The 14,265-nt window shown below is 30.6% G+C and overlaps 2 protein-coding genes and 1 long non-coding RNA gene across 3 annotated transcripts; 1 reads left to right on the forward strand and 2 right to left on the reverse strand.

The window, feature by feature from the left end:
- LOC110011849 lies at positions 1–424 on the forward strand. Its single transcript, XR_002286891.1, has 2 exons — positions 1–250; positions 320–424. It is a non-coding gene; the product is annotated as an uncharacterized LOC110011849 (long non-coding RNA).
- LOC105160764 (uncharacterized protein At1g28695-like) lies at positions 1,965–6,112 on the reverse strand. The gene is made up of 3 exons (XM_011078242.2): positions 5,926–6,112; positions 5,426–5,800; positions 1,965–2,495 (listed from the first exon to the last, which is right to left on the reverse strand). Exons 1-3 carry the CDS (start codon positions 6,061–6,063, stop codon positions 1,992–1,994), a joined length of 1,017 nt encoding a protein of 338 aa, XP_011076544.1. The 5' UTR covers positions 6,064–6,112; the 3' UTR covers positions 1,965–1,991.
- On the reverse strand, positions 8,128–9,957 carry LOC105160961 (uncharacterized protein At1g28695-like). Its single transcript, XM_011078507.2, has 3 exons — positions 9,637–9,957; positions 9,112–9,495; positions 8,128–8,693 (listed from the first exon to the last, which is right to left on the reverse strand). Exons 1-3 carry the CDS (start codon positions 9,778–9,780, stop codon positions 8,193–8,195), a joined length of 1,029 nt encoding a protein of 342 aa, XP_011076809.1. The 5' UTR covers positions 9,781–9,957; the 3' UTR covers positions 8,128–8,192.

Below are 14,265 nucleotides of genomic sequence, written 5' to 3' on the forward strand. Positions count from 1 at the left end.
GGACGTAGAATTCGGAGATACATGTGATTCCAGGCGATCCAGTGTCGTTCATTGCAGCGCACTCGAGGTCGAAGCACAACGAGGCAAACGGGTATGTTTTTGTACATTGCAGGGTGACGGGCACCAACGGGACAGCGTACCTGGCCAGGTCCTGGTTCCCCTACGGTCGGGTCATCTTTGCCTACTCTCAATTGAGCGACGCTGTAAATCCTCAAGGATGGTCTAATAATGGTCAAAACCATACCGACAGGTCAGCCATTCATGCAAATGTTGTCTTTCTCTAATAATCGCTTAATTTCATTAATTTTTGTATGTACAGTACTGTATATTTTGGAGAATACCACAATGAGGGGCCAGGTTCCGATCTTAGCAAGAGGGCGGCATATGGTAAGCAGCTGAGTGATGCAGAGGTTAAGTCGTTCATTAGCATTGCTTATATTGAGGGGTCTAAGTGGTTGCTTCCTCCCGCCACACCTCAAGTATAACTGAGTCTTGCCGACTCAAGCAGCAGATCAAGCTCAGTTTTTGCCTCAGGAATAGGATGTTTTTTATATTAGTATTATCATTCATGACGCTTTTTTTTTTTTTATAAGCGTTTCTATAAGTGACTCTATGTAGTACTGTCTAGCTACGGCATCATACTTAATTACCACTAATTAGTATATCATTTCATTAATATTGTATATTTTACAAGAAATTTTCGTTTACCCAATGAAATAAATTTCTATTTTTATCAATATAATATATGTTTATATATGTTATAAGATATATTATAGGCATCCTCAAAAGTTTATATTTATTTTCCACAGATGTACTCATATACACAAACTAAAAAGAAGATAACGCAACATCCGGCTGTAAAGAATTTGAAAACGCAAAACCCGACAACAAAACAGTATATTTAAAAACTCCATAGTCCAAACTCTCAACTTCATGTGTCACGGTCCAAACAGTATACACACACACACACAACAACAAGTTAAGTATAATGAAGTCACACCAACCAACAAATATTTATCATATACTAACAACAGAAGTAAGAACTAACACATACCCACAATCATGTACGAGTCCACGACATGATACCTGATCTTTTCATTTACTTTTTGAGGGCCCTGCTTGCCCAAGTTGGAGTGCACCACTCAATTATCTTTGCCGGCTATCATTACCATCTCAATCCTAATATCTCATTTCTTTTCCTTTTTTCTGATATTACACAACACACAATTCGTGTCGTACCCCATTATCAATCATATCACACACTACACAGCTTGTGTGATATAGCACATAATCTTGAAAGGTGATGGCCCACCCATCAATTCTTATCCTTTTTTTTGTTTTATTTAATTTTTTTCAAAACTACCTATTACGTCTTACCTAATTTCTTAATTAATATAATTTGCTCCCAAATTTTGTACAAAGCTCTAATTTACTTTGTTCAAATTTTAATATATTGCAATTTCAACCTGTAATTATTTATGATTAAATTTATATTTTATCAATGTTTACCAATTAATTACTCAATTATATATAAAATTCTGTGGACATCACACACTATGTGTGGGCCTTTATTTAAATAGTCCAGTCCGTTGTGTATGTAGATGGCTTAAACTTGGTTGACGGGTTGCAAGAACATTAATTAGTTGAGTTACATATATATATTTGTATGTATATATATATATTTAAAGTAAGAGCGATAAATTATTATTAATTAATGATAGGTAACTTTTCTTTGGGAAAGAAATGATGGAGTTTTTATTAAAATAGAATTGTTTTAATTATGGCATGCCAATATATGCTATATGAAAATAATTTATTAATGGTTTATAATTAAGTAAATTAATAGATGGTTGAAAAATAAATAGGAAATATCAATCTCTAAATTATTAATTGGACTAAAATTATAATTTTTTGTTATTTAAACCATTGAACATGAGTTCTGAACGAAAAATGTAATTCTCCCCAATTAAATTACTAATATTTTGCAATAATTAATTCCTCCATGAATTCCAACAAGCTCTATGAAGCGACCACCTAAACGTGGAGGTTGCATTGGCAGAAGCGAGCCTCTTGTACCTTTTCCAATTACGCGCCACCATGGTCAAGTCGGCCAACTTGGCGGCCATGCCGCGGCAGCAGTTGGCGTGGACGGTGGCGACGACCGTGACGTCGCGGCTGTCCTGGCAGAACCCGCTGAAATAGAGAGTATCCAAGAACTTGACTTTGAGCCCCAGCTGTCTGAAAAAGCCTTGGCGCATCAGCTTCTCCAGAACATCCTGCTCCTTCAGCCCGGTGGAGTTGTCCTTGTTGGCGTACCAGGCGTCGAACAGGGCTCGGGTCTTGTTGTTGGATCGGATCATGTAGAACCCGGTGTTGATACGATGGGATTCGGACCATGGATTGCCCCGGAACCTGTCCGTGCTGATTTGTAGGTCTAGGGGTTGTTTTGTGGTTAAGTATGGGAATGGATCTCTTAACCATAATACATCAATGTCCTGTCGTAAAACAAAAATAGAACTAACACTAAGGTATTGTACAAAATCTTTAATTAAATAAAATATAGAGTTAATTATATTTATACTTTTTCTAAAAATATAAAATTATACTTTCTCCCGAAAAATTTTGAAATTATACTTATACCCCATCCAAAATTCCCTGTTTATATCTCACTCCCTTTTGTTAGGATTTAGACAAAAAAAATATTAATATTAGCAAAAAAAATTTGCTTAAATTTGTAATTCCATCCCTCATTTAACGTTTTTATATAATAATTTTGTACTTATAAAGAAAAAAATATAATAATATTAACCTCATTCCATATATATAAATATATATTATGTTTATCCCTTTATAAGTATAAAAATATATATAAAAATATTTAAGAGGCTCAAAATAAAAAATTTATGTCAATCTTTTTATTTATATTAGTATTTTTCGTCCAAACCCTAATGGAAGGAGGTCAGGTATAAAGCGAAATTTTTTTTAAAGGGATGATGAGTGTAAGTTCAAAACTTTTTTTTTTTTTTGAGAAAATATAATATAAATATTTTTAAACTAAACCTAAGTGTAATTAACCCTAAAATATATATCATATTGATTTTGTACACATGACATTATATATTAAATAAAAAATAGATGAAATAATATATAGGATTCAGACAAAGAGAAAATCTTATTTGCTTGTGAAAACAAATTACCCGGTTAGAACATGACTCGAGTATATATATTTTATAGGGAAAATCTCATTTTCCGGGCCATAATGTAGGCTTGGTATTTTTTCAATTTTATTGTTTAGGAGATTATAAAAAAATAATCCTACAATTTACAAAAGAATCTTATTTTCATCAGTCTTCTATAAACATGTATTAGGAAGATTGATGGAGAAAAGAAAATTACGTGCCTGTCACAATGCCGTTATCTTTTTAAAACAAAGGGAAACTGCCATCTGGTCTATACGTGATTTTTTTGTCAATTTCGTACAGAAGTTGATAGGAATTTAAGTGATAATTTCTTAAAAATTATGGGAGTATTTTTTAGAGTTTCACAAACAATACGATTAGTGCAAAGTCTAAATTATGGGATGAAAAATATTATTTTTCTATTTTTACATTAAATATAAGATTTGTAAAGGAAAAATTACACTTTTCATCCCATAGGATAGGAGATACAATATTTTTAATTACCTGCTTTATAGAATTTTTGAAATAGTCCCATAATTAGAAAAGCTTGACATAATTAGTCCTCTGCGCTACGAAAATTTTAAAATGATCTCAAAATTGAGAATACTAAACGCGTTTAGTCATATATCCAAGTTTCAGTGAAAAATAGACAGGCAGAACACGCACAATGCGTGTGTCCATTAGCTCGGCTTATCAGACAATTGATGGATGTGTACATAGCACATGTCCTTGCCGTTTACTTTTTTAAGAAAACTTGGACACGAGGCTAAATTTGTCAAGTTTTTTTAATTTGAAACTATTTTAAAATTTTTATAAAACAAATAAGAAATATGACAAGTTTTTTAATTTGGACCATTTTAAAAATTTCGTAAAGAAAATGACTCAACCCCTATCTTATGGAGCTAAAAGTATAATTTTGCATATTTGTCTACAAAACCCCAAATTTACCTCGCCATGTTAAAAATAAAAAAGAAAAATTATATATGGTATAAAAATCAAATGGTCAAACAATTCTTTAATCCAGTAATACATTTTTCACAATTAAATTATTTTATAATTAATAGAATAATTACTTTGAGATCCATGGACAATTATTAAGATATCCATGTTTATAATAATGTCCTGTCGTATGCACGTCGAGGTTATTAATAATATTAATATCGGACTACGTACTATCCTATCATGCAATACAACTAATTAGTATTTTGATTATTTAGAAAAATCATGCAACCACGTTATAATATTAATTTTTATGTAAGTCATGTCTCCCTGATTTATTGGATCTCTAATTATGTAATAATAAGATATCATGATCCTCACACGTACGTGGTTATATATAGTCCATTTTCAAAAAATTTAACTTCAAATTAGGCACTAATTAATTTATTATTTTCTCTATAAATATTAATATGAAAATGAGGGCTCTCTAGCTAGCTCCTAATTAATATTGATCAATCAACTCCACTATTCCAAAATTGATTTTTAAGATAAATAATAATATTGATCAATCAACTCCACTATTCCAAAATTGATTTTTAAGATAAATAATAATATTGATATTTTGTGATATTAGATTTAATTACATAAATACTTTTTATATTTATACAAAATTATAAGTATAATTTTTGTATTTGAAGTTATAATTACAAATACGCTTCTTGTTCAGTCCCTCAAAAGGTGTATCTATAATTTTATAATTACTATATGATGCGTATTTATAGGTAAATTGTCACTAATTAATTAGTTAATTATGTGATTAAATTGAGTGATAATAATTGTTCTCTTTTATCACTTAAAGTTCTTAACGATAACAAAATTAAAAAATATCGCTAATGATAGTTAATTAACGATAAAAAATTATGCATAAAATTATTACTATACAAATAATTGATATTGATTAACATGTATATGTATGTAGTTATTATGATCAAGTTCTTTATATATTACACGTTACTAATTATCAATAGTTACAATTAAATAAAACTTTTGTTACTAATAAAATTTTATAAACTGTTGTCGGATGAAATTTTGATCATTTAAGATTAATTATTATGGATGATACTAATCTTTCAAGTACTTATTTTGTCATTAAGATTATTTTTTTATAGTCATCATATAAAATTGAATATCTTCAACTAATTAATACATACATAAATACATGATAACAAGTGAAAATTTATTCACTTTCCCGGAAAGTCAATTAGAAGTCGCATTCAAGAGTCAAAGCAGTAAGCGGAAAACGTTACCGTGAAAATGAAGTTGTAACCTCGGTAGATCACATCCCGTAAGAAAAGCGTTCTTCTCCACATCATCTTGATGAAATCCTCCGACATATAGACCTTTTCCCCGACAAAATCCACACCGTCCGTCTCCAGCTTGTAGCAATGGAGGCCCAGAAATCTGCACCTGTCGTACGAAGTCCCATCGACGGCCACAATCAGGAGGTGGTTGATCAACCCCTCGGTGCCCTCCCCCGCCCTAAAACCCTCCAGAAACAAGTCCAGCATCGTCGGCTTATCGCCGTCTACGTACGCCTTGTTTGCTACGGCGATTATTACAGTCCTGTCCGATGTGGAAGCTGCTGCTAACGCCTCGTCGAGCTCGTCCCCGGTTACGTTGTTCTGAAATGATCAAACGGAAATAAGTAGATGGAAAATTTTTCGTGGGATAATAATAATTCTCCTGTCTGACAGTTTTAACTGTTAAAACCCCGAATTTTGGGTTGTCTGGAAATGAATGAACTTACTGTTTTCGGAAGAGGAAAGTGATCATGGGAATTGAAGAAACGCTGGTTCTTGGTAATGTCTAGGGTGAAAATATAAACAATGGAGATGATCACAAGCACGTATATGGCGAATTTGAAGCGGGTTTTTGCCTGAGCCATGTTCTAACCTCCGGCGACGTAGAACATATATATATATAGAGAGAGAGAGAGAGAGAGTTGAGCTATTGTAATTTGTGCTATATATATATATAGATATAGATATGGATTAATAATGTCGAGGTTATGGGGTTTCTTTACTTGTCTTCCTACGGATGGGGCTATATTCATAAAGATAAGGGGTGTGTTTAGATGAAAATACAACTTTACCATTATTAAAGGATATATACATTACTGCTAAATTACAACCGATTTATTTTAAATTTATTATAATTATAAATACTTGAAAAATTATAAATATTCTTTTAAAATCAATGATTGTTTAATAAATATCCTCATAAAATGAGCTGTCATCAAAGAATATTTATTAAACGATCGTTAATTTTAAGAGATGTTTACAATTTTTAAAACAATGAATAGAAGTATTTGTAGTCATCTAATAGTGGTGGATTAAGGAAATTTAAATATTAATTAGTGCTAGGGGCGAGTGAGTTGTGAGAACATGGTCATATATATATATATGAAAAAAAAATTAATTCATTAATTTGACTCTCGTTCAATTTTAGGCCACTAATTAGAATTATAATTATTACATTTTATACACTATATTCTAAAGTACTTCAAGTTGCTACTGCGTCGGATGAATCTTTCAATTTTCGTCAGAATTGCTTCAATTTGGAGATTTTTTATTCCACGTGGCACTAAAGTCTGACGTGGCAGATGAGTTGAATTTATTTTCTTAAGTAATTATATTTTTTAGTCCAGTAATTTTGTTCATGATTTAATTTGTACCATGTGGCACTAAAGAATGAATTGTCACTTGAAGTGAATATATTTTTATCTTTCCTTTCCGATATAAGCACTTACATAAAAAAAAGGGAGGGTCAAATTGCATAAGAACAAGCTCTGAATTTATATTTTATACTAGCTTTCGTGACACATCGTTTATACATACATAAAATAAATAATCTTTCATATTTTAAAATATATTATAAATTAGAATAAAATGTATAACTCAATACACCAATTTAAAAAAGAATAAATCATCGATAAAAAACATTAATACATAAAATTATAAATAATTATTTTATAAATACTTATAGATCATAAAGTATTCTAGATAATAATTTTTTTTGTTATTTTATAAATAATTATAGATTATATAGATAAAAAAATACATAAAATCATAGGTAAATATAAATTATTTTATTTTATTAAGATAATTATTTTATTTAATTATAAAACTATAGATAAAAAAGCACATAAAATTTTAAATTATAGAAAATACATAAACTTATAGGTGATTATAAATACTTATAGATTATAAAAATAAAATTCTTTTTTATATCATATAATACATAAAATTATAAAATTAAAATTATTATTTTATAAATAATTATGACAAAGAAAATTATTATTTTATATAATATAAATTTAATTTTAAAAAAAAACCCTCCACACCCTAAACCCTCACCCTCGCCCCCCTACCCCCCACCCCCAAAATTTTCCCTTAGTATATTTCTATGAACAAGAGAACACGTGCCTTCAACGTGATGTTGGTTTCCCTTCGATGACAAGCCTTACATGGGATGAGAAGGTGAATTGGCAGGGAGATGTGTTTTTTTTAAACACGGCATCCTTGTCACGTAAGCAACAATTTAAGAAAAAATTCCACATAAATTAAGTCGTCAGATTTTAGAGAATCCCCATTTTTTGTGGTCACGTGTGCACGTGAAAATGTACAAGAATAGTTTGACCAAAAAATATTTATTTGACTATCAATAAGTTAGAGATAAATTAATTGGGGGTAAAAATAAAAATTTTTCATTCAAGTTTTTTATTAATATATGTAAATTTGATAAATTTTGACTAACAAAAAGTCTATTTTTGGTAGAAACAAACGTCATACATACTAAATATAATTCATCAAATAACAGAGAATTTAAATATAATTATACCAAAATTTAAGAGATGATAGTTTAATTATCCCAAAAAATTATGGTAGTCCCTAAAATTGAGATACAGTTAATGTTAAAAATTACAGGTATTTATAATATATTTGTGTATCATCAAAAAAATTGTATTTAAACTGAAATTCAAACTTGAGCAAATTCCAGGCAATTATAAATTAATTAATCCTTCCAGGATTTCCTACAAGCTGTATGACTCGTCCACCGGAACGTCGCCGTTACGTTGGGAGGAAATCTCTTGGCCCTCCTGAAATCATGAATCACTCGGGTCAAATCCGCCAGCTTGGCGGAGATACTACGGCAGCAGTTGGCGTGGACGGTGGCGACCGCTGTGACATTGCGGCTGTCCTGGCAGAAGCCGCTGAAGTAGAGTGTGTCGAGGAACCTGACAGTGAGGCCCAGTTGTCTGAACAATCCCCGTCGCATCAAATCAAACAAGACATCCTGCTCTTTTTGTCCCGGGGTGATGTCTTTGAGGGCGTACCACTTGTCGAAAAGGGCTATGGTCTTGTTGTTGGATTGGATCATGTAGAATCCTGTGTTTATGTGGTTGGATTCCGACCACTCTTTGCCGTTGAACTTGTCGGTGCTGATTTGGAGGTCCGGGGTTTTCTTTCTGCTCAGATATGGGAATGGATTCCTCAACCATAGTACATCAGTGTCCTGTCAAACAGATTAGTTACAATCATGTCAAATTATTTCAATTTTATGACAATTCCGAAAATCCCGTAAAGTAAAAACTAAAAATATTGAACTCCTACCGTGGGATTAAAAACATAAATTCATCTACGTAATATAATTTTCCACAGTCGAGGTGCACGCAACTAATATTGCATAAATGTCTAATAATAAATTTTTTAAATATATTTTGATAATTCTAAATTCAAGAATTTCAAATACTTCACCTCTAAATCTGAACTAATAAATTTGAAATCATTTTTACAAATTCTTTATTCAAATTCAAATCTGTAAGTCCAAATAAAGTCTAAACTATTGACCCATGCACAGATAACAACATAGACAAGAAAATAGTCATGTAATTAAAGAAAATATTTGTGACAATACTGCTTTAAAAACTTACTGTGAAAATGAAGTTGTAACCTCGTCTGAGCACATCACCAAGGAAAAGTGTTCTCCTCCACATCATCTTGATGAAATCAGCCGACATATAAACCTTTTCTCCCATGAAATCTACTCCTTCTGTCTCCAGCTTGTAGCAATGAAGCCTAAGAAATCTGCACCTTTCATAAGAAGTCTGATCCATGGCCACAATCAAGAGTTGATTGGTTAATTCCCTGATGCCTTCCCCTAGCCAAAAACCATCCAAGAACAGATCCAACATCGGCTTATCACCTTCTACGTACGCTTTGTTTATGATGGCAATTATTACAGTCTTGTCTGTGGTCGAGACTGCCGCTGCCGCTAATGACTCTTCAAGCTCATCTCTACGGACAGGCATGTTGATCTACAGAAACATACACAAAACATCAAGTATCAAACCATAAAACAACATTCAAAGTTAAGAAAACCCTAGGTAGATAGATCAAGAAAATAACTGCGCTTTGAACTTTTAGATGACACGATCATTGAATGCTGGATTACTTACGGCTCTAGAAGGAGGCAACTTATGGGCCTTGGGCAACCTGAACAAAGAGGCATTGCGGCTGAAATCCGACATCAAAACAACTGAGATTCCGAAGATTAACAGCAAGTATACAGCACAATCAACGCGAGTCTTCTGCATATCCATATAATCAATTTATCCCTTGTGTGGTAGAATTTTGGCATGCTTTTTCGTGGGGTTTTTCTTCTTTATATGTATATCGCTGTCCTGATTACATGAGTCGCAGAGTTTAGGTAGGAGAATGAAGATGATGTGAAGTGGAGTTCTTGTTCGGATAGACTAATGAGAAGAGTTCTCTCCCTGTCTGGCTGCTGCGGAGGGATTCGAGAACTGTGTCTCTGAATTAGATTTCCCTTTAAATTACGTAAATAGTAGCGCAGATTTGTTGGATTCTGAGAGGAGGAGAATCCGGGAGCATCGCGTTTCAATGGGATTTTGTGATCATTAATGATGATGGAGTGGTCAAGACTTAAGATATATACTGTTGTTTAATTAGCTTTACATTGATGACTTGGAAATAAGGATATGCTGGCATGACACAATCCCTGTGCCTGCAAAAATATTTAAAAAGTATAAATATTAAATATTGTTAAAATTCTTGGTGTATGTATTTATTTGGATAGAAATTGTATTTTTCGTTCACACAAAATTCTCATTTTGATCCTGTAAGTTAAAGAAACTCATTTTTTATCTTCTAGTAGCTTCTCGTTAGTTATTTGACAAAAAATATGATGTGCATGGACTCGAGGATAACAGGCCTTACGGCCTCGTACTTAGCACTTGGTCTTTTCTATTAAATAGTCAATGGAAGGCTGCCAAAATATCAAGAGTGGAGGTGAAAAAAAATAAGAGAAAAGAATAATATGAAAAGGATTGACAAAAAAATAAATAATTTTGAAAAAAAATAAAATAAAATTTAGCTAAAAATAAATTATTATTTTAAAATGTAAATTTTTTGCCATTTGGATATAGTGAGAATAAAGTTTGGAAGCTAGCAAGTGCAATGGAAAAAAAGCTGAAAATGTCATATCAAAGACACCAAAGAGGTACTAACTAGTATAGATAACTAGTGGGTATGTGCATAATTCTTTTAAAGATTATTTGAAATAATATATTTATACAAATTGTATTATTTAATTTAATTGAGTAAAAAAGTACATAATATAAGATAATATATAAGTTAATACGAATAGTTTGATTTATAAAATCATTGACACAAAAAAGATCAAAAAGTAGGGAAGAAAAAACAACCTAAAATAGTTATAAAAAATTATAATAAATGGAGAAATTAAAAATAATTAATTAATTTAACATTTTAAAAATAAATAACAAATCAAAATTGAGTAGGATACCAAAAAGCCTCTCTCCAATAATATATAGCATTAATTAGATAGACATCTCTAGAGTTTTGATATATTATGACTTAACCCCTTAATTAACATATTAATCTTCTATTAGATATAATATATATATATATATGTATATCCCTTTTTTTTCAAACAATAAAGTACACAAAATTGTTACACATGTATAGTGACGACCTAATGGTAACAAATAAGGCTTAAAGGCAATTTTCGTCTCTTAATTTTAGGCCATTCTCGTTTTAATCCCCTAAATTACTAGGGTTCTATTTTAATCCCGTAAAACTAAAAAAATCTCAATTTTGGTATAAATTAGGTCGAAAAGTTGAGTCATTCGTTGAAAAAAAGTCACATGCCGGGCATGTGACATTTTAAATTGGGACTTGCATTGTGATTGGCTGAAAAAGATGATGTGGTAAAGACATGGCCTGAAGTTAGGGGACTAAAACGAGAATGGCCTAAAGTTAGGGGACGAAAATTGCCTTTTAGCCTTTTATTTTTAGCCAATCACAATGCAAGCCCCAATTGAAAAAGTCACATGCCTTTTTTCCGGCGAGTGACTCAACTTTCTGACCAAATTTGCACCAAAATTGAGATTTTTTCAGTTTTACGGGACCAAATTGGAACCCTAATAACTTAGGAGATTAAAACGAGAATGGCCTGAAGTTGGGGGATGAAAATTGACTTTAAGCCTAACAAATAATTAATAGTTGTGACTAGCAATATTGTGTTGTTACTAATTAGTTGTCTATATATAGAGGTGTCACTATTTGTATTTAGTTACAACTTTATACATAATTTTTGTTACTAATAACTATATATAATGACAAAATAAAAATTATTGTCACTTAATATATATTTAATGACAGCTTTAATTAATGTCATATTTTCTTGTAGTGAATTATCATAATAATTATTATTATTATTTTTAACTTTTCAAGAACATTTTTTTAGTTGTTCTGACTCTTAAATATATGGGTAAATTACAACGATCTCTTCTGGAGTTTGACATAATTATGATACTCTTTCATTGTTTGAAAAATTATAAATGCTCCTCCAATGTTTGATAAAATTATGTAATTCTTGGTTGGAGGTATGAAAAATTTGGATGGGGTGGATGAAAAAATTTAAAAAATTATAAAAAAAAAATCCACCTAGTTCATAAAAAATTAAAAAAATAAATAAAATTATAATTATTAATTCACAAAGGCATTGTAGTTAGTTCACTGCAAAAATAGATGAAAACCTAACGGATTATACTAATTATTAGACAGTTATTAAAATCAAAGGGTATTGATTATATCAAGCTTTAAAAAAAATATTTGTAATTTACCCTAATTATATTGAGATTGTGATGATCTCTTTTTCTTGGATACCCCAAGTCCCACTTAGATGCCCTCTGTCCCAAATTATTACTCTCCTTTCCACTTTAAGACACATTCTAAAATAGAATTTGGTTTCCCAAAATAATTTTTTATTCTTAAGAGTCATTTCTTTTAAAAAAGTTAGAATAGTGAGGTGATATTTATTGATTTTACCAAAACTTTCATAATCACTAATACAAAATTTTACAAGATTTTTTTTTAAAAAAAATTCATCTAAAAAATTCATATCAAATCCAACCAAAATTGGAAAAAAAATAAAAGCCAATTACAGCTACTTTCCTTGACGTTTGGTATAATTATAAATATATTTTTATTAATTATTTAAAAAATTACAAATGTTCTCCTTAAATGGAGAATAATTATATAGTTCTTAAACGATAATGTGACAATTATATTTTTCCTTGCTTAATTTTTTTAGAAAAAATTGAAAATGACTAAATTAAATAATCCATTTGGCATATTTTTCTTATAACAGTTAATTTTGTAATTATGAAAAATATAATTAACAGGCTTATTCACATAGGGAGCAGTGAGCATCTTTTATAAAAACTTCGGGGATGGATTGCCTTTTCTTTTTTAATTTAACTAACTGTAGTGGCACACTGTCATTACATACATATAAAAAATATTTATTCATATTTTAAAATACATTATAATAAAAAATAAATCAATCAATCAATAAATCATATTTAAAAAAAATAATTTAAATGCACTATCAACATAACAAAAAAATTAGTATAATGGTATAAAAAGTTAGTGCCGTAGATACAATTGACCCTAAATTATAAATTAAGATTTGGTGGGATTTTTTAAGAAGAGTGAGAAAGTGGAATTTTGGAATATATATATATATATATATATATATGTTGCCTTAGTAAGTATTTTAACATGTTGTCCAAAAGATCACATAATCGGAATCATTGAAATTTGGGCAAAACTTTTGTGCTGCATATGATGTCTTATATATCTTGTCCAAGACTTGAACTATCATTAGAAACTCCTAAAGATTTTTGTCTCCAAAAAGTTGTAGGGTTTTGGTTTGACAGTGAAATGCTTTATTATCCCTCATAATGCCCAATTAATCATTCATTATGATTTTGAAAAAGGGTCCATGTCATTTTTATATTTTATTTATCATGCCTTGTAAAATATATTTACACGGTCGGGCCGAGAGTTTGTATTCACCTCAGGTATTTATGATTTGAGAAAACGAACATTGTCAAACTTGTTGGAAAGTCTCCATGAAAACCCTTCGATATTTAAGTTAATTATGTTGATGTGAAAGATGTACAATTTAAAATAAATTTTATTTTTTTTAAATAGTGTTGTAGAATGTAAAATATTCTAATTTATTTCAAACGAACTGATACATTATGCAAAGTAATATACATTTCGATTGAAATTTCAAAAAATTTATACATGAAAAATATTTAGATTGGGTGACCATACCCCAAATCATTATGCAATAATTGCAGCAAAATTTTAATGAACATTTTAGCATTACATAATTAATTATATTAAGATACTCATATAAAGAAGGAAAGTGGCCAACCAGGAGAATGCATTTCAAAGCGCAGCCAAGTGCCAACTCCGCCCGCAAAAAGTCAACATCAAAAGCCTATTTCATTGGATTGACCCATCCCCTATTCCCAACACAAGATTCCACGTCACATGTGTGTCTGTATGTTGTGTAGCGTCAGTGTGTTGTATGTGTATGGATAAGTAGTAAAATTAAAGGTGTATGTAAATTTTTTATTTGCGTCAATACTTTTCATTCAAACCATTATGAAATAGGTATAGTTACTGATATCTTCCTCAATTATTTTTCTCTAAAGCCCAAAACAAAGATGGGCGTCCCACCGAAC

This window comes from Sesamum indicum, linkage group LG4, assembly GCF_000512975.1.
Source record: "Sesamum indicum cultivar Zhongzhi No. 13 linkage group LG4, S_indicum_v1.0, whole genome shotgun sequence".
NCBI lineage: Eukaryota > Viridiplantae > Streptophyta > Magnoliopsida > Lamiales > Pedaliaceae > Sesamum > Sesamum indicum.